Raw genomic sequence first — 19,536 nt, forward strand, 5'->3', positions numbered from 1 at the left:
ACAATGAAAATCATAAGTTTTATTAATGTCCTCAACTATTTTATTGCGTTATTTACATTTTCTGAGATAACTAAAAATTGTTTAAAAAATAATTTGAATGGTATGTGTATTTATATTAAAATGTCATTATAAAATTAGATAAAAAAAATAATTATACTCTTTTTCTTAAAGTCTCTATTATTATGTTCTTGAATAGCCTTTTTTTAATAATTCAATTTGACCAGTTTATTTTTCGTTATAAAATTTAGAAATTTTTGTCACGATTAATAATAAATTATAAAATATCCAGTAAATATTTTCGTCTCAGCTATTTTTTTGTAATTGGAGTTTATGGCATATAATACTTTAATAACCTATTTACGTAACTGCTATCATCAAATTTAATGACATGAAAGTTAGCAATTACGTTATAATTAATGCTTAAAACAAAAATAATAACGATGTACTTCAAAAGATAAATAATAAATTCTTAATTTTGTCTTTTAGTTGTCCCAACAGCGCACAGATTAATTCGTCAAGTCTCATACTATGGAAGAGAAGGAGATTTGATCGGTAAATAATGATTTGCACTAGGGAATCCCTTATGACACTGACTCTATGCTGAAGAATGAAGATCGTCAAGGCTCAAGAGCCTGTCAAAGTAAATTACTGGTCGTATGAGCTCTTTTTAAGTGGGCGGGAGCAAATCAATTAATTTGGCTGAAAAATAAATAAAATATTGATTGCCATTGCCAATTTGTCGTCGAGAGATTTAACGATTTAAACATAAGTATGTAGTTACAAATCTAGACTCTCGAGACGAAGAATAATGGTCTTTAAATATAATTTATTAATATCAATTTTTTTTATTTACTTTTCTTAAATTGTTACGAGTTTTATTATAATTGCTACTGTTATGATATTGTAAATTTAGTCGTGAAAAAAACTTTTTACTTTGGTGTACCGATTATTTTTCCAAGTATTTTCATTTCAGTGTTGCTACTTCATATAAATCAATTTCAAGGACTATTTTTTATCGAACCACAACTGTTATACTTCTAATGGGAATATTATCATTTTCTCAAAATATCTACTATATGTTATTGGTGTGTTTAATTAAATAAGTGACTTGTTTTCTTTACTCCATTACTTATATTTTATATTAAATTTAATTATTAAAAGTGCGTTTTTATAGTGAATAATACATCAGTAATTTAGAGTGCTCCTTTAACCGCTGTTCCTAAAACATTGCCTACAATTTCCAAAGAGCGTTTTGCATACATTTTAAACAATACTAATTCTCGAAATCTCAAATGTTAATGTGCCCGTGACGTGTTTTCAATAACATCTAGTTTACAGTGCTTTTTATTTTCTTGGAATATTTTACATTATGTCGTTAGTATGTGATGTGTCGCTACTGTCGTACAATTGATCGACTTTCGTAGACAAGGTAAAAGAACCATGGACGACGACGGAGATGATAAAGATGACTCGAAAAGGTATTTATATGCTAGTTTTGTAGGCTTACAAATTCGTATGAAATAAATTATTTCATAAATAAAGTAAACGAACCACCAAAATTTTCCGCGACAATTTCTGTTATACAATCGTTTTCTATTTAATATTTTTGTAGATGTCTACTTGTTATTCATAGGCACAGCACTATTAATCAATTGAAAAAAGAATATGGACTGAGGAGTTACTACATATTTTAACCATGAGATTAACAAGTGTTTATATTTAAAATCCCTGTAGATCCTAAATCAGTTTGCTATTCTTTTATTTATTATTGTAAATTTTGTCATAAAAGTGATAAGTTCTAAAAAACATTGAAGGAAAATGAGGTACATATTCATGCAATTTTTTAACTTTATAACAATTCAAATTACTGATTTATTTTGTTTTCATTATTAAGGAACAGTAGTTCTTTTAATACCAGTGAAGCATAAATTTTGTTTTATTCACTTTGATTATCATGATTTATTATTTGATATGATATGATATTTATGTTCTTACATACTATATATTTGTTTTGAGAGAATGTTGTGGTAATTTTTATACTCTTTATATTATGGCTGATAAGTATATATAAGTGTGTTATGTTTTGCTTTTTGTGCTATTATTTATGAAAAACATTTTGTATTGTGAAAAGTAAATAATAGAAATATTAGCAAAAAATATTATTGTCAATTACTAAGAATTTGATTGTAATCTGATGAATTAGATTTATAAGTAAATATTACGGAGTTATATCATTTTAGGAGGACACGTAACTTGAGTGAAAAGAAGAGGCGAGACCAATTCAACATGCTTGTTAATGAACTTGGATCCATGGTGTCAACAAATAATAGAAAGATGGATAAATCAACTGTCCTCAAATCTACGATATCTTTCTTAAAGAACCACAATGGTAATAAATATATTTTTATTAATATATCTATAGAATTTTAAAAAAGCATTTCTTGAATTGTTTATAATACAAATGTATTGGGAATGTTTTGATCTTACAGAAATAACTGTTCGCTCAAGAGCACATGATGTGCAGGAAGATTGGAAACCCGCATTTTTGTCAAATGAGGAATTTACATATTTGGTATTGGAAGCATTAGAAGGATTCGTAATGGTGTTTTCGGCGTCTGGTTGTATATATTATGTTTCCGAAAGTATCATGTCATTATTAGGACACAAACCGGTAACTATATACTTTCATTATTGAAATAATTTGAAAAAACTATCATTTATACTATTAGTGTTTATTATTGCATTAAAATTTTAATAATTTCAGAGTGATATGGTGAACAAAAGTATATTTGAATTGGCATTTGATGATGATCGTTCTAACCTATACGCTTTACTTCAAAACCCTAGTATGGTGATACATCCTAATCAAACAATATCATCAGGTTTGTTTCTATAATGTTTTACAATAGAGATAATATAATTAAATATTTTTACTATAGTAGTAAATGATATATAGCTTTTTCTATTAATAAATCAAAGTATATTTCATGTAGTTCTTTCCAGTAATGCATAGCGAATTATCTATAATCAATATTTTGTGTCATTATATTTAAACTACTGCAGTTTTTACGCAAATGCTGCTTATTTTATTTGATTATAATTTGTTTTTGTTTTAACAACTGCCGAAGTATTTTCTATTATCAGTGAAGACCAATTTTAATTATAACAATTTACTTAGTTCACAGCGAAGGCTTTTATGTGTGCTCCAACCTAAGTTAGTGAAGAATTAAATCTTTGTTAAACCCAAGTTTTAAAAAATTAGCCATTAACATTATTTGTCCAATGTCCAAACATATATAGAACATGATTCGTGTTATATGTATAAATATCTTAATGCATTAAGTTGTAAGTTATTATAATATAATTATTAAATATGGAACATGTAATTTTTTAAGGACATTACATCGTCGTAACTTAATTTCATTTCTCCGTTTTTTGGAATCTTTACTCTCCCCTCTGTTTTACATAATGGGTTAGGGGCACTTTTTTGTTTTCCTTTATGGCGAAATTTCACCAACTCCTCACAATGCATTGCATACCTTTTGCATATTTCAATTAAATTAACAATTATAAAATAATGTAGCTGTGTTCCAGGTTTGAAATTTAGTCAATGAATAAATTGTAATTTTGGAAGTTCTATGACACGTTTTTACGACTTCAAACTTTTTATTTTGTTTTGATACGCGAAGTGGCTTGTAAGATCGAGGCTTATTTTTCTACCGAACAATGTTTTAAAGGTTTCACATTACTTGAAACATTCTATAGCAGGCATTTGCGATTTTTATTTTTATTTGCGATGGAAAGTTAATATTTCTTGCGACTGTTTCATATTGGGTCAAGAAGGCCTTGCATTTATATTTAATGTGGTTATTTAATTAAGATTGCGATTTGCGAATTTAATTCCGTGCAAACAGCTTTGACTTTTGAAATGGTTAATTTGTGTTTATAAGATATCTCGTGCTGGGCGGTAAAGAATAAAATTGTAGAGAAAACCGTGTTGAATATTATTCATATCCGTCATTAGTAATGGGGGCAGAGCGCTGGAATAAACTTAAGTTTATCCATAGAATCTCCGTTGTCATTTGTACCACTGAAATGTACATTTATATATATGTAATTTTATATGTTTTATGTGAATATTTTACCACAGTAACAAAGAATGTTTCATTATAAATATAATTTTAAACATTCAGCTTTGCGTGATATTTAAATTTTTATTCAGATATCTGTCTAAAAAAAAAGTAAAGTAAAGTAACAGCCTGTAAATTTCCCACTGCTGAGATAAGGCCTCCTCTTCCATTAAGGAGAGGGTTTGGAACATATCTGTCTATGTGATATAAAGTAATAATACAATTTATATACAAAGCTTAGTTTATCACTATATGTATAAACATGTATATAGGGTGTGGGTGTTGGCTATAAACATACAAAAAAAGCAATCATATTATTTATATTTATGATTGTGTCGCTAGAGTATAACAAACAAATGAATAAACAATTCTATTTTAGCTGTTCCTTAAGATTAATTTCTAAATTTGTGTTAAACATATGTGTGTTGTTAATTTCAGAGAACGAGATACGGTTCCAGTGTCATTTACAAAGGGGAACACTGGATTTTCGAGATGATATCACATACGAACTGGTTCAATTCAAAGGACATTTTCGTAAGACACTTCACGTTTATTTCATCTTAATGTGCTTAATAGAAACAACATCAATTAGTAAAATTTGAATGATGTGTAACATCTCTCCTCTCTTTCCTACAAATTGTGAAAGTGATTTCATAAAAAGGGATGGAAGCCCCATTTGATTTGATCAAATAGAGCGCGCGTTGCTATATCTGAGTATCAAAGGGTATTAACTTATTAGATCAGATGTCAGTTGTTACACATCATATGCGAGTACATACTATAAGAACACCCCTTTTTTTAATTTATATCCAAAAAATGCATAATTCTTGCTGTTGTTACCGTTTTGATAATGTGATTTATGTATTAAAAATCCCAAAGGAACTTAAAGTCCTTTTTCATTTGAATTTAATTTCTTTTATTTTAAGGAATATATACTTGGCTGAACTCTATTTCTTATTCACATAAATAATGTCATACCAACATTACGTCCTAAAACCAATGATCTTGTCATCTCTTTAAAAAGTTCAGTAAAAAAAAATTAACAGTACTTACATATTACATACGAATTAATAAAAAAATATAAAAGATATTGCACTGATTTTTGACACTAGATAATTGTTTAGTTTATAATTATGTTCTAAATAAAAAAAAAATCCAATTTCAAAAGTTCCTTTGAGAAGGCGCGGTTTTCTTCCAGAGGTACAGTTTAACTCTCGACTATGTTATTTACACAAACAAAACTAAAAAACGATATTGGTGTCACAACCCATTTCCGAATCCGTGAACTTAGCGATGTTCTTTTTTCTTACTGATGTACCATTACAAATTTCAAGGAAATCTAATATCAAAATATACTTTTTTCAAGTAGGCTTTTAAAAGCACTCTTGATTCGCCATTAAACAACTATAATTGGTGAAGCTATCACCGATTCGGAAAGTAGGTTCTACTGAGACTACATGTGTAGTCTCAGTAGAACCTAGCGTAACACACACGTAATCATCAGTTGAATTGTATATGACAGATTACTTTAATAAACATTTTTTCTCACTCATTTATGCGTTACTTGAATCAGCATTGTTATACGACGGTACGGACGAATGGTCCCGATGAAAGAGCCCCAATAAATAAAACAAGTTCGGTGTTAAACATAAATGATTCAGAGAATTTTATTTCAAATCAGAATGTTTGTTAAACTATTATCTGTCTGAATAAATAAGTATAATGTCTCTGCACTATAAAATAATATCAATAAAATTAAATTACTAATGTAATACATATTGTTAGTAGTCTTATCAGAGCAACCATTATTTTCCTCATCCAAGAATACCAACTTTCTACACTTCTTTGTTTAAATATATATCAGTATTTTCTAAATATTTTGGACACGTAAGCAAGAAAGTTCAAACTGTTTAACATATTGCAGGTACGTATATGGAACAGAGTGATAGTTCCGACATCTTATACCAACAAGATCAGGAGTCAAGGTAATAAAAAGTATTTTGTATGATATTAAATATTTAAGTTAATGAAAACTCTGACATGTTCTATATGTATAAAAATACCGTTGTATTTTGAACATCACGTGTAAATACACATATGTCACACTGAATAAGTAGAGATTAAATTTGAATCATTATATTCAGCGTGTTTAAGGGAAGATTTTTGGTTTAATTACATCCTACAACATAATTCAATGTATAAGATCACAGCAACAGGTGACCGGATCTCTTAGCTTATAAAAAAATTACATTTGGGTTTACACGCTTTACTTCTTCTTTATTTAATGATGTAATATGATATTCTATATTTTCTATTGAGATACATATATGTACCGTTGGCAAACTTTTGTGTTTTGAAGTCGGTATTTGTTTCCTTATCCTTAATACCGGGTATGCATTAGTCATTAAATTGGTGGACATTAATATTTTGTAAATCTGTGTATTCGGTAACCATAGGAATATACACAACGTCTTAAATTCGTCTAGCATGCTAACATTTAGGATAGGATAAGTCTCCTAGCAATGATAAAAAATAATACAAATGACGTGATGTTGTTACGGTGAAGAGGGCGGCTTAAAACCTCTGTATTAATAAAATTTTGTATCCAGTACTCCGTCGTAGCCAGAGCTCTTAGGATGAGCAAAAGTTATTGAGTCGAAAGTGTACAGTCGGGGTAAGAAAGGTTCGTCAAAGATCTATTTTTGTTTGCTCAGTATTAGCGATAATCTGCTTTACCGATCTAGAATGACATACTGAATAATTTGACGTGTAGATTCAAAAGGTACTAAGAGCTTAAGACTTGATAAAGGAATTAATTTGGAAACTGGCGAAGGTTTTCTTACTCTGATTGTACATTCTAGAAAGTTGTTGCTCCTGCGTCTGAACTCTTTCCAGTGCGGGTTAGAGATATCTTGTTTCTGAAAAACATCTGACATTAGATCTTCGTTTTAGCGTCGGCTGATATATACAATGTTATCTTACTTGTACTATTGTGTCTGCTAATCCTAAAAGGTTATAATAATTCAGATCGCGTCGTAACTGTTACTACGAATGAGTGAGTGTGATATCATGAGTCATCAAAAGTATTTATAATAATTCATAAAATCGTTATTTTGTTGAACAAAAAGTTGCTATTATATTTATCTTAATTTTTATTAAATATTTTTAATCTGTTGGCTATTATGTAAAGGCGGGGTATGAAAAGGATCGTCACCTTAATATATATTTTTGTGTGCTCAATATGTGCGATAATCTGCTTTACTGAACGAGAATGAAAAATTGCGGCGCAATTATTTGATATTTAGATTCAAAAGGTACTAAGAGTTCGACTTGATAAAGGAATTAATTTGAAAACTGACGAAGGTTTTCTTATTCTGACTGTACACATGAATAACGAAACATAAACTCTATGGAGCTGGCAATAGACAGGGGTTTAAGTTGTTGAAATCAATGTTATGGATTTGTCCAGTTAAAATAGTAAAAAAGATTACTTCATCATATTCAGTGTCTTGGCCTGATGATGAAAATGATCCTTTGTTTTACTTCGTTGTCGTGTATTCGTTTACGTCTATCTGTTTAGACCTTTTTGTGAGGAAATATATACTAAATATTCAGAGCTGGAGCTGTGAAAATTTAACCGGGACTTCCCATTGATTTAGAATCATGAAATTTGGCATAAAGCAATATCTTGTAGTATAAGTATAGGAAAAAAACGAAAACCTTAAATATTATTGCATTAGTGTCGACATCAATTTTATGCATAAATTATTTGTAACCTATGAAAAGTCTAAATCTTTAAAAAAAAACCTGGTGAATTCTCTCAGTACCTAAGTGTGACTCGCACGTACTTTGTTTTTTATGACTTTTAAAACGAAACGAATAAAGTCACTTATGTGGAAACAATCTATATCGACCTTCACTGGATACCTATATTATGAAAGCAGTTGATGATGTATTTTCAAAAAACATTCAAGTCTTCAATGGAATGTCAGTAATACTATGTACAAAATCAATTTTGAAACATATATGAGGATTTTATGTTCCCAATTTTGTGGGGAGAATTAATATATAGAGGCAAAATCTCGTAATTTTTTTTCTGTGGCCTTTTATATAAGAACTTTGTGCATTTCAATTCATTTTTTGAAATCATAACAATCGAATTTAAAACAACATTGTGTGACGATACAGCACAAAATTTGTTCTTAGGTTAGCCTGAGATATTTGGAATTGGTAATTTTAATCGGAAGAGAGAATGCCTAGGCATCAATATTAATGAGTTATGCACCCAGACTGTGTCCCAAATATGGCACACAGGCCATTATGCACCAATAATAAATGAGGTTGCATCCATTATATGCTAACAGTATCATGTACAGCTAATTCGCATCTTAAATGACGATTTCAGTTCGTTCGGGGTGGCTGATACAAAGAAGTGTTATGTTGTATTGTAGTTTACGCTGTTGTTTTGAAAGGGGCAGATTTAGTATTTGCGAGATTTTAAGTTAAATTAGCCCTGGATTAGAATTTATATATAGTGAATTATATGATATATAAAAATACTAGGTTTTTTTTTATCAGAAACCGATTTTTGAGGACGGATCGAGCGGACGAAGTATCGGTGCAGTTAATTTACGATAAAAATATAATCAGTTGTTGAAATTAAGCAAGGGGTATTGTTTGTTTTCGAAGTCTCGCTTTAGTTAATTTATGATAAAAATATTATCAGTTATGTTAATGAGGGGGTTTTAATGTTTGCTTTGTTTCAGGCTTCTGTTCGTCTGTACCGGGAAGCTGTGCACGCCTCAACTGATCCGAGATGTGTCTCTAGTTGACACAAGTCGCAGCGAGTTTACATCGCGTCACAGTTTGGAATGGAAATTCCTGTTCTTAGATCATCGCGCGCCGCCCATCATAGGTTACCTACCGTTTGAAGTGCTCGGTACTTCTGGATACGATTACTACCACTTCGATGATCTGGAGAAAGTGGTGACGTGTCATGAAGCATGTGAGTTGTTATTATATTAAACATAATTTTTCAATATAAATTAGTACTGTCACCTTGATTTATATGACAATAGGCTTGTGATCATTATCATTACATAGTATAAAAAAGTCGCTTACCTCTCAGTCCCTATGTATGCTTAGATCTTTAAAATTATGCAACGGATTTTGATGCGGTTTAATAAATATTAATAATATATTTTAATAAATAGAGGGATTGGGGAGGAAAGTTTTTGTATATAGTACATGGACAATATACTAAAGAAATAATGACAATTTTAGAAGTTTCTAATGTAATGTCGTAAATAGACAAATCTGTTGTATATTTAGTATCAGCATTGCACCCGTACGTAGCCAGGATCGATTCTTCTTAAATAAGACTATTATCATTTGTAATGTCGATGTAAGTAGTTACATATTAATATGTGTGTATTTTTTTCAGTAATGCAAAAAGGCGAGCTGACGTCGTGCTACTACAGATTTCTCACCAAGGGTCAGCAGTGGATCTGGTTACAGACCCGTTTCTATATTACTTACCATCAATGGAACTCTAAGCCGGAGTTCGTTGTCTGCACGCATCGTGTTGTGAGGTGTGTTGGTACATCGAAATATATTTGCCTCTTTTAAATTCAATAATTTGACATATTATGACATAGTATAACTATATCATAGTACGACAGAACTTAGATGTAGCGTCGGCAAAATTCGTAAAACCGATCACATCCGAATTGAGTACGCTATCCCAAATTATCAATATTTATTTCTCATGTGAATATGATCTTTGCACAAACTTGTAATATCATATGACCTAATATATTTGTCAATTTGACGCGTCTATTTACATGCACTTGCTCTCTCTGACACGTGAATCTATAGCGACAAATAGCGTCGAATGGCGCGATAGAGAGCTATTCTATTGGCTGTGTAAATCGTCAGTAATCGGTTTTATTTTCATTCCATTACATTTTCCGATGCTACATCTAATTTGTGTCGTAGTATAGTCGTATTAAAAATAATGATAAATAACAAGCAAAATAACAATCAGTACTTATATATACCTATATATAAATATAATATTATAAATGTGAAAGTAATTCTGTCTGTCTGTATGTCTGTTGCTCTTTCACTACCAAACCGCTGAACCGAATTTGATGAAATTTGGTGTGCGGCAAACTTGAACTCCGAGAAAGGACATACTACTTTTTTGCCTTTTTGCATACTACCTAATAATAAATACATTTTCTATCATACATCCTTAACTGTTATTTGAAGTTGTGTTTGTATTATATGTACAGTCAGAGTAAAACCTTCGTCAGTTTTCAAATTCATTCCTTTATCAAGTCTTAAGCTCTTAGTACCTTTTGAATCTAAACGTCAAATCGTTGCGATGCAATATGTCATTCTCGATCGGTAAAGCAGATTATCGCTCATACTGAGGACACACGAAAATAGATCTTAAGGTGACGTGCCTTTTCTTACCCCGACTGTACTTTCGTTAGGTTTCAAAAACGATTTTTATTCGTAAAGCTGTAATAATGTAAATTGAATGTATAAGAAGTCTTCTTTATTTTTTTTAGTTATGCAGATATATATAAAAACGCGAAGCAAGAAAACGTCGACACTGACACCGTAAGCGAACCGGAACCCAATAGAGGTGACTTGAAGGAGACATCTTCGGAAGATGCCATGATGGCTATGTCGCCGTCGTATATGTCCGAGGCGAGCGACGCTTTCGGGAACTCATATCATTCTCTGTCGCAGGTATTATAATTAACTTTACTACAACAACAGCCTGTAAATTCCCACTGCTGGGCTAAAGGCCTCCTCTCCCTTTGAGGTGTAGGTTTGGAACATATTCCACCACGGTGTTCCAATGCGGGTTGATGGAAAACACATGTGGCAGAATTTCTATGAAATTTGTCACAGGCAGGTTTTCTTCACGATGTTTTACTTCACCGCTGAGTAAGAGATGAATTATTAAGACAAATTAAGCACATGAATCAGCGGTGCTTGCCTGGGTTTGAACCCGCAATCATCGGTTAAGATGCACGCGTTCTAACCACTGGGCCATCTCGACTCAACTTTACTAATTATATTAAAAATATGTTCAGTAAACGAGTGTCAATTTTCTAACATTATGTTTTCTACTTTTGATTATGAGTTTTTTAAGAAATCGGTCATATTGAACCGAGACTGCCCAGTGGTTAGAACGCGTGCATCTTCGCCGATGATTGCGGGTTCTAACCAAGGCAAGCACCACTGAACATTGATGTGCTTAATTATTGTTTATAATTCGTCTCGTGCTCAGCGGTGAGGGAAAACATCGTGAGGAAACCTGCATGTGTCTAATTTCATCGAAATCCTACCACATGGTGGAATATGTTCTAAACCTTCTCAACAAAGGGAGAGGAGCCTGAGCTCATCCATGCAAAATTTTACGAGATACAAAGCGTCGCTTATCGTGCTACTGCCTCTGAATAGACCAATCAGGGGTTTGTTTAATCAGCACGGCATTATAGTATATACAAAATATATATCGAAGCGTTTAAATGTTTCATTAGGATTTATTTATTTACCGTAAATACTGGCAACATCATTATGAAGTGGAACACATGACAGCGAAATAATGGATATTCCTAAAGATAGGGAATATTACGAATGTTAACGACTAGACTTATATTTTGAATATCATAATGTCTGATAACGAGCGGATGCCTAAATCCTCGTTATATAAATTAAGACTTGATTTTATTATAAAATAATGCCTTAAGAGATACGCTTGGTATAATACAAAGTACCCATATTATACTATATGAAATCCATTTGAAATCGTTAGTCAGCAAATTTTTGATTTCTTGTTAACAGCCACCATCGGTGAAGTCTGCCGCGACGTCAACTGGCAGTACTTGCGCAACGGTGGCGACCATCGGCACGGCTACCACTGCCACCGCTTCGTGGCCCACCCGCGCCTCGCAGGTGCTGTACGCTCCCGGATCCGACACAGCCTCGGTGTCGGGTGACTCGCGATCGTCACGCATGACCGCGCAAGAAGTAAGTCACGTGTATAGTAAGACACAAATTAGATGTAGCATCGGAAAATGCAATGGAATGAAAATAAAACCGATTACTGCCGGTTTACACAACCAATAGAAATAGCTCCCTATAGCGCCATTCAACGCTATTCGTCGCTATAGATTCACGCGTCAGAGAAAACAAGTGCATGTAAATCGACGCGTCAAATTGACGAATATATTAGGTCATATGATATTACAAGTTATTACGTTTGTGCAAAGATCATATTCGCGTGAGAAATAAATATTGATAATTTGGTATAGCGTACTTAATTCGGATGTGATCGGTTTTACGAATTTTGCCGATGCGACATCTAAGTTGTGTCGTACTATACTTGCCTGTTTTAAAGCTATCTCTGTCTTAAAATTACAATCGTTACTATTGACGCTTTTATGATAAAACTGAATAACATGCTTTTTGGTCTTTAAAGAATTTTCCTTCGCAGTAGGGTACTTTCCGTGGTGAAAAATAAATTATGAAAGTTGATAGAACTAAGATTATATAGAAATATTCTTAAAAATTCTTATTTTGAGTCATAACAGCACATTATTACCTTATTACACTAAATTAAAAAGTCGTAATTTTAAATCTACATGTCACGTGACCTATAACACCAGCCACCACGGTGTGACGTAAGAGCGGCAAATACCGTCAGTTCAGTGTTAAGGTATTGACAACTAAACGACATCTAATAACTTTAACTACCAGGATTTAGTCTAACATTAAATAAAAAAAAATAAAGTGAATTTTATTTGTATGTATTTATTTATTAAAATGCAAACCGGATTTGTAAAAGCAGAATGCCGGTCGTATTTATGAATATGGACTGTTATTTATATAGGTTTGACGTCACCTAAATGACTGATAGCGTTTTTTTTCGAGATTAAAAGGTTTGAATTTTAATTTCATCTTCTGGCAAGGAAAGGTGTTAATTTTGCCAAAATATATTGTTTGTAGCTTTTTATGAAGATATACAACATTTTGAAGTACTATTTTAAACACCGTAGAATACTCTATTCTTAAAGGAGGTTATATGTAACACTAGCTGTGCCCGCGACATTTTACGCGTTTGAATATAAAAAAAAAAGATTGTAGCCAAATTACTCCTTGTTATATCAATTATCTGCTAGTGAAAGTCCGAGATTAGACGGAACAAACCGACAGATAGACAGAAAGACCGACAAAAATTGTAAAAATGTTATTTTATTATATGTACCGTATATACAGCCTTGGCCAAAAGTATGGAGCACCCCCAAATTATTTCAATTTTATTATGAAGGCTCATTCGGAAGTAAATGAAACAATTTTATAAGTTTAATATGGTGTTTATTATTACAAAAAATTAGTATTTAGTTGGCCCACCCCTGGCCTTAATCACAGCAGTAATTCTTGCAGGTAGCGACGTAACTAGTTTTTTACAGTCTTCGGTGCTTATATTGTTCCACTCTTCACGTAAGCGCCTTTTCAAGTCTTCTTTGGTGGTTATTGTATGGCGCCGGACCTTACGCTTTAATATACCCCATAAATGCGCAATGGGGTTCAGATCCGGTGACTGTGCAGGCCACTCTAGAAGCTCTATATTATTTTCCCGAAACCAAGTCATTGTGCGGGCTGACTTGTGGCTGACAAGGCGCGTTGTCTTGTTGGAATCTAACTCCATCCATATTGGTGTCTCCAAAAAGTGTAGAAAACGAGGGTACCAATGCTGATTCCAGTACATTGATGTACTTTGTAGAGTCCATCCGACCCTCGCACACGAACATTTCACCAACTCCAGAATCAGTCATGCAGCCCCTGACCATTACGCTTCCTCCACCGTGTTTTACAGTCAGTACCACGCATTGGGGGTTGAATTCTTCGCCCACGCGACGACGCACGTAGGTGATACCAGGGGTACCAAATACCTGAAATTAATCGTAAACAAGATAGTTAAGAAATTAGGAAACATAGAATCGATTAATTAATATTTTAATTTATTTTGTTTTATCTACATTGTATACAATGTTATCTGCCTTACCTCAAAGTTTGATTCGTCGGACCATATAATATTTGACCAGTCTTCTTTCGCAAAATATTGATATTTTAGGGCCCAGGCGTAGCGGGCTCTTTTGTTATTGTCCGAGAGCCATGGCTTCTTCCTGGCTTTGCAGCCTTTAAGGCCAGCTTCCTGAAGCCTTCTGCGAGTTGTTCTGGCTGATATTGTTTTATTAACTTCCGTTGATAGTTCAGCAGCAAGCTCAGAAGAAGTTATTTTTCTATTTTTTAAAGATTCCCTTACTAACTTTCGGTCTTCTCGGTCAGTGGTGATGCGTTTACGGCCTGGTTTAGGCCTGCTAAGGTGTGAGCCGGTAGCGACGAATCGTTCAATAGCTAATTGCACAGCTCTACGCGAGCATTTCACGGTTTTAGATATTTGAACTTGTAATTTGCCTTGCTCATGCAAAACTTGAATTTGCACTCGTTGTTCCAGAGTAAGTTCATTCTTTTTAGGCCTTTTGGGATAATATTAAATAATGTTAACACAAAATAACAGCAAGAGAGCACTAAGTCACAGCGTGAAGCGCTCGCGCGCGAAGTGATCATTCCAAAGTGATTATTCCAAAAAACGTAAAATCGCAAATTACACAACAATAGCGGTTTTATTACAAGCTACTAAGTAAAACTATTGTTCATAAGACGTTTGAAGATGTCGCCCAGGTAATGTATAAACAAAAGGCTTTGTTTTATGCGGTATTTATGATGCACGTGCAACATTTATAGGGTGCTCCATACTTTTGGCCAAGGCTGTATGTACATATGCAATGAGTAAAAATGGCTCTTTTAATAATACAAACATTAGAAGATCACACTACGTTCACGTTTGTTTGAAGTCGCTTGAGCAGCTAGTTGAGTGTGAAATGAAAGATTAACTGTCCGCAGACGCCACGGGTAGCGGAGCCGGCGATAGTGCCCCAGCACGGCATCGGCGCGCAGTACCTGGAGCCGGCGCCCTACATCGGGTCCGTCGGCGTCCCGGGCGTGCTGTCGCTGCCACTGCACCCGGTACCCGTGATCGTCAGCCCCGACCAGGCACAGTTGCAGGTGCGTCTCACATTACCATTAAAATCATATAGGTTTATTTATTTTTTTATTAATACCAAAATAACTCTCGAGCCCCGTGAGTATGGCGAGAGTTTTAATTATTTATTTGCGATTACATTATTTTACATTAAATTAAAAACTTTAAATGGATTGATTTTGATAAGTGTTTGCATTCGTTTTCGTTGTTTTCAACCGACTTCCAAAAGGAGGAGGTTATCAATTCGTCTGTATTTTTTTTTTTTTTTTTTTTTTTATGTTTGTTACCCCATAACTTTTCACTGGGTGGACCGATTTTGATAATTTTTTTTTGTTTGAAAGGTAGTGCTTCCCGTGGGGTCCCATTTTTTTTTTGATTATTATTTTGATTGATTATTGAGTTTAATGGTATAACGGTGAATCGGGAGGTCGGTGGGATTGTTGGTATGTGATGATGCGAGCTAGTGGCCGCGGCAGGAGCAGTTGCAGCGCACACATCGCGAGTTACAACAGATGATAGTGCGCCAGCAAGAGGAACTGCGGCAAGTGAAAGAGCAACTACTACTCGCACGCCTCGGTATCTTACAGCCTCTCATCAACGTGAGTAGCCATGCATAGCCTAGCGTTGCAGCTTCGAAGATAACTATCGGGGAGGGACGCCACGCTTCCTCTTTCAATATAATCATGACAGTTGGTAATGCTAATACGTGTTATACAATAAGTAACATTTTTGATATTTAGAGGTATTATAGATAATACTATAGTCTGTTCGCGTTAAGAATTCAGTGAGTTGTCATTGTTTACCGGCCTGACTCCGCCCCCTTTGAACAATCAAATCTTTTCAAATTAAAAAGTCAAGTTCACATTTAATTAATTATTACATGATATTTTTATTTTTATAATTTTGTTTATTTATATATTTATATTTAATTTATTCAAGCTGTACTCGTAATAATTAATGTAACCTATAGCTACTAGATGACGTTAAGTCAAAATATGTAAATTTCTACATCGCGATGACAAGATTCGCAAACGATTGTATATAGTGTTAAGAATTTTGTTGATTAAACACCCCGATTCGATTATTTATTTTAATGTGTATTTTTTAAATTCTATACTTAGTCTTTGAAACAAATATAATTTGTTGGAATTTTAACACAAATATGCATACACCTTCACCCTGCTGTTAAAAAAGATTTGATTGGTCAGGGGGCGGAGTAAAGCCGGTAAACAATGACAACTCACTGCATTCTTAACGCGAACAAACTATAAACAGTTACAAATGACATGGGCAGTATGTGTGTGAACCACAGCCTAGCTACTGAAAAAGTATAGTATGTACATTGTATAATTATGAATAATAATGCACTAACTTCACCTTTCTTGTCACACAAAAATATTTTCGGGGTTATTTTTATTGTGAGTGAAAAAGTTGAAACAATAACATACCACTAAACGTACTTACAGATATTAACTTTTTTTAGGAGAAAACATGTATTATCTTGTTTTTTTTTTTAATATTGGTAACCACACTTTAAGATGTTTTCACATTAATCATATTTATGAGATTATTTTTTACAAACATGTAGTTTGTAATTATATATTTTTTTTACACTTGTCGCTTTATATAATTAATTCTAAAGTATGAAATTATAATCACACCTTCGTCTAATCATCACAGTTATAATAGCTTGTTCAGCATGATTATTTAAAAAAAATGCTTTTAAAACTATAAACCGGGAACCAATATACATAATATGCACGGTCACACTTAAAAACAGATAATTCATGAATTATATATAAAAATATAATTAATTTTATTCGAATAAAATTTTCTTAATGTACATATTCCACTAAGTAAAAGACATATGCTGTCATGCCATTTGTAAATTGAATTAAATACAGCTTTAGTTTCAAAAATAATTCGTTATTATTTTTTAATCACAGCACGCTACTTACTATCTGAGATATAAATACTTTTATCTATTAATTAATTTTTGAGTTTTTTTTTGTAAAATAATTTTCTGCAATGCGATTTTTATATTATTTGTATTAATATAACAATACATAAATTATGGCCTCGTGGAGTTGGCGCGCAAAATGTCCAAGTTTCGATACTTTGACGACCTAATTAAATTTTAACCATTTATGATTTAATTATGCATTAACTACCATTTTAATAAAAAAAGTTAAATTAACAGCCTTCCAGTTCATCAAATACCACATCAATTCCGATGGTAAATATCCCACGATAATATTCTATAAAATTTACTAACATTCAATTCAAACTGTATTTTAATAAATTTCTCTACTACTCATAAGTAAAATTTTGTAAATTGTGTTCTAGTTGCATACAGTAATTTTTTTATATTTGCAGCAATTCTGAATGTTTAATATCGATAATGATGCATCGTGTAATTACATTGAAATTGTTTAAAAATTTTAGGTTCAAGATCCATTCTCACATACCGAACAAATGCAACAAAATGAACGAGCACAAATACTTTACGACGGAACAGCGACTAGACCAGTGCCTAGCTACCCCCACCACCCGCCGCCACCGCCGCCGGGCGGTCACCACCACACCACACATCAGAATCAGAATCATCATATGCCGCCTCAGCAATAAGAGTCTGTAGTTCGCGACGCATGTGGGACGACTTATCTTAGCCCGGATCTCATTTAATGATAAAATACTTCCTTATAAGCACAAATATATAAAATAATCTTTTCAATGTTATTTACCGTCTCTGTTGTGGATGTAGTTTAGATTATCTGTAGTAAAATGACGAGACAGGATCGCGTGAAGAGTATGTGTTGCAGTGAAGACACAAACATTTGATAATGTTTAGGAGATCGCCTGTGAGTCCGTCTCTTAAGAACGTGTTTCTCATAATATACTTTACGTTCTTTTTCTATCGTAGAATTAGTGTTAATCTCAATTAGTTTCGATATATTTTTATGATATTTGTTATGATATATTCGTACTTTTAATAAGTGGTTATGTTTTGTTGAAACTATTTGTACATTAATTTTAACGAAGTAGAGGTTGGGACTCTATATCTTAATACACTTAAATTTAGACTTTTCTTATATATTTATTGAAGAAAATTTTTAACTTATGTAAGATTCCAAATATATATATTTTTCAAGGTCACCGTTGTCGTATAAAATGTATTAAACAATATTCTATAATTCAAGTACGTCTGAGGTTATGCTTAAGATCTATTAACATTGATAAGAGTACTTAAATTTATTTTTCCTATGTACGGTTTAATTAAAATTAAAATCAATTTTATCGACTTAATAAATTATTTTTTGAAGTCAGGGTGACCTTCATTGTGATGCAACTAAATATTATTTTAGTGTAACGGCATTTCTTATTTTTGTATTTTTGATCGAAGGGCTGTGCAATTTTGTATATAATTATGTCGGTAGGTAACAGAGAACCATTATTTTAGTTTAAATCTATTGGACGTTAGTGCGCTTACGATGTCTTTAAATTACATATCTCTTGACAGGACTATACCTATTTATACCATTTTCATATTCACAAAGAAAAATATAGCATTATCTTTAATTCCTGTCAAATATATTAGTTTAAAGATTTTGTACAACATAATCGGGTCCATTATATTTGGTTTTTAGAGTTTAAATTTAATAAAATATACCGTCTGGTTATACAGAGTAGACTAGAGTGTAATGACATTTTTTGTCAAGAATCAGATGTTTTTAAAATATCTATGATTTATATTTTAAAATATAATAGCAAAACAAAATTTTCTACTTTGAAATTTTAGGTATTATATATTTCCAAATTGATGCATAATTTTTTACTCTTTTTATACTGAATCTTTTATAAAGGATTTTGATATATTAGTGCATCGTCATGTCACAGATAGTATTATATTTATTCAACTTGCAAACCAACCAATGAGGCGGAAGGCCAATGTTTTTCTTACTATCAGATAAGCTAATTCAATTAGAGGATATGTATTACTAAAGCCACATTTTCGCAATCTGGTTGGTTAACCTTTTGTTTTTGAAATAATTGGCAATGCCCGATTTGACTTGGATCTGAATTATCATTGGTCGGTGGCAGCCATTGACGTAATATTCAACCAATGAGCGTTCAGTATTTATTCAAATTAATTTATCTTGCTCACCTCATGTTTTAATTTAATTCTATAAGAATTTTTAACATAACATCTCGGGCATAAAATTGCAAATACAAATAAAATTAATAAAAGCATAGCTATTATTTAATGAAATTCAA

General features: G+C 32.5%; 1 protein-coding gene across 6 annotated transcripts; it reads left to right on the plus strand.

The window, feature by feature from the left end:
* Positions 1–995: 995 nt before the first annotated feature.
* LOC124542890 (circadian locomoter output cycles protein kaput) lies at positions 996–19,043 on the plus strand. Of its 6 annotated transcripts, none has more exons than XM_047120791.1 (15): positions 996–1,085; positions 1,247–1,478; positions 2,241–2,389; positions 2,490–2,671; positions 2,765–2,882; positions 4,569–4,664; positions 6,055–6,115; positions 8,897–9,135; positions 9,574–9,721; positions 10,709–10,892; positions 11,997–12,182; positions 15,123–15,284; positions 15,738–15,860; positions 17,462–17,497; positions 17,707–19,043. In XM_047120791.1, the coding sequence occupies exons 2-15, from the start codon at positions 1,441–1,443 to the stop codon at positions 17,887–17,889; spliced, it is 1,905 nt and encodes a 634-aa protein (XP_046976747.1). In that variant the 5' UTR covers positions 996–1,085; positions 1,247–1,440; the 3' UTR covers positions 17,890–19,043. The 6 variants fall into 6 exon arrangements, with proteins under 6 accessions (XP_046976747.1, XP_046976750.1, XP_046976748.1 ...); XM_047120792.1 differs by having other exon boundaries at positions 999–1,085; positions 1,339–1,478; XM_047120790.1 differs by having other exon boundaries at positions 999–1,478.
* Positions 19,044–19,536: the final 493 nt, after the last annotated feature.

This window comes from Vanessa cardui, chromosome Z (genome assembly GCF_905220365.1).
Source record: "Vanessa cardui chromosome Z, ilVanCard2.1, whole genome shotgun sequence".
In the NCBI taxonomy this organism is placed as follows: Eukaryota; Metazoa; Arthropoda; class Insecta; order Lepidoptera; family Nymphalidae; genus Vanessa; species Vanessa cardui.

Bases quoted from the DNA above. Each gene is read 5' to 3' on its own strand.
- LOC124542890 (XM_047120791.1), top strand. From the start codon at position 1,441: ATGGACGACGACGGAGATGATAAAGATGACTCGAAAAG. The intron at 2,672-2,764 runs GTAACTATATAC...TAATAATTTCAG, and splicing joins CATTATTAGGACACAAACCG to AGTGATATGGTGAACAAAAG. The intron at 17,498-17,706 runs GTAAATATCCCA...TAAAAATTTTAG, and splicing joins ATACCACATCAATTCCGATG to GTTCAAGATCCATTCTCACA.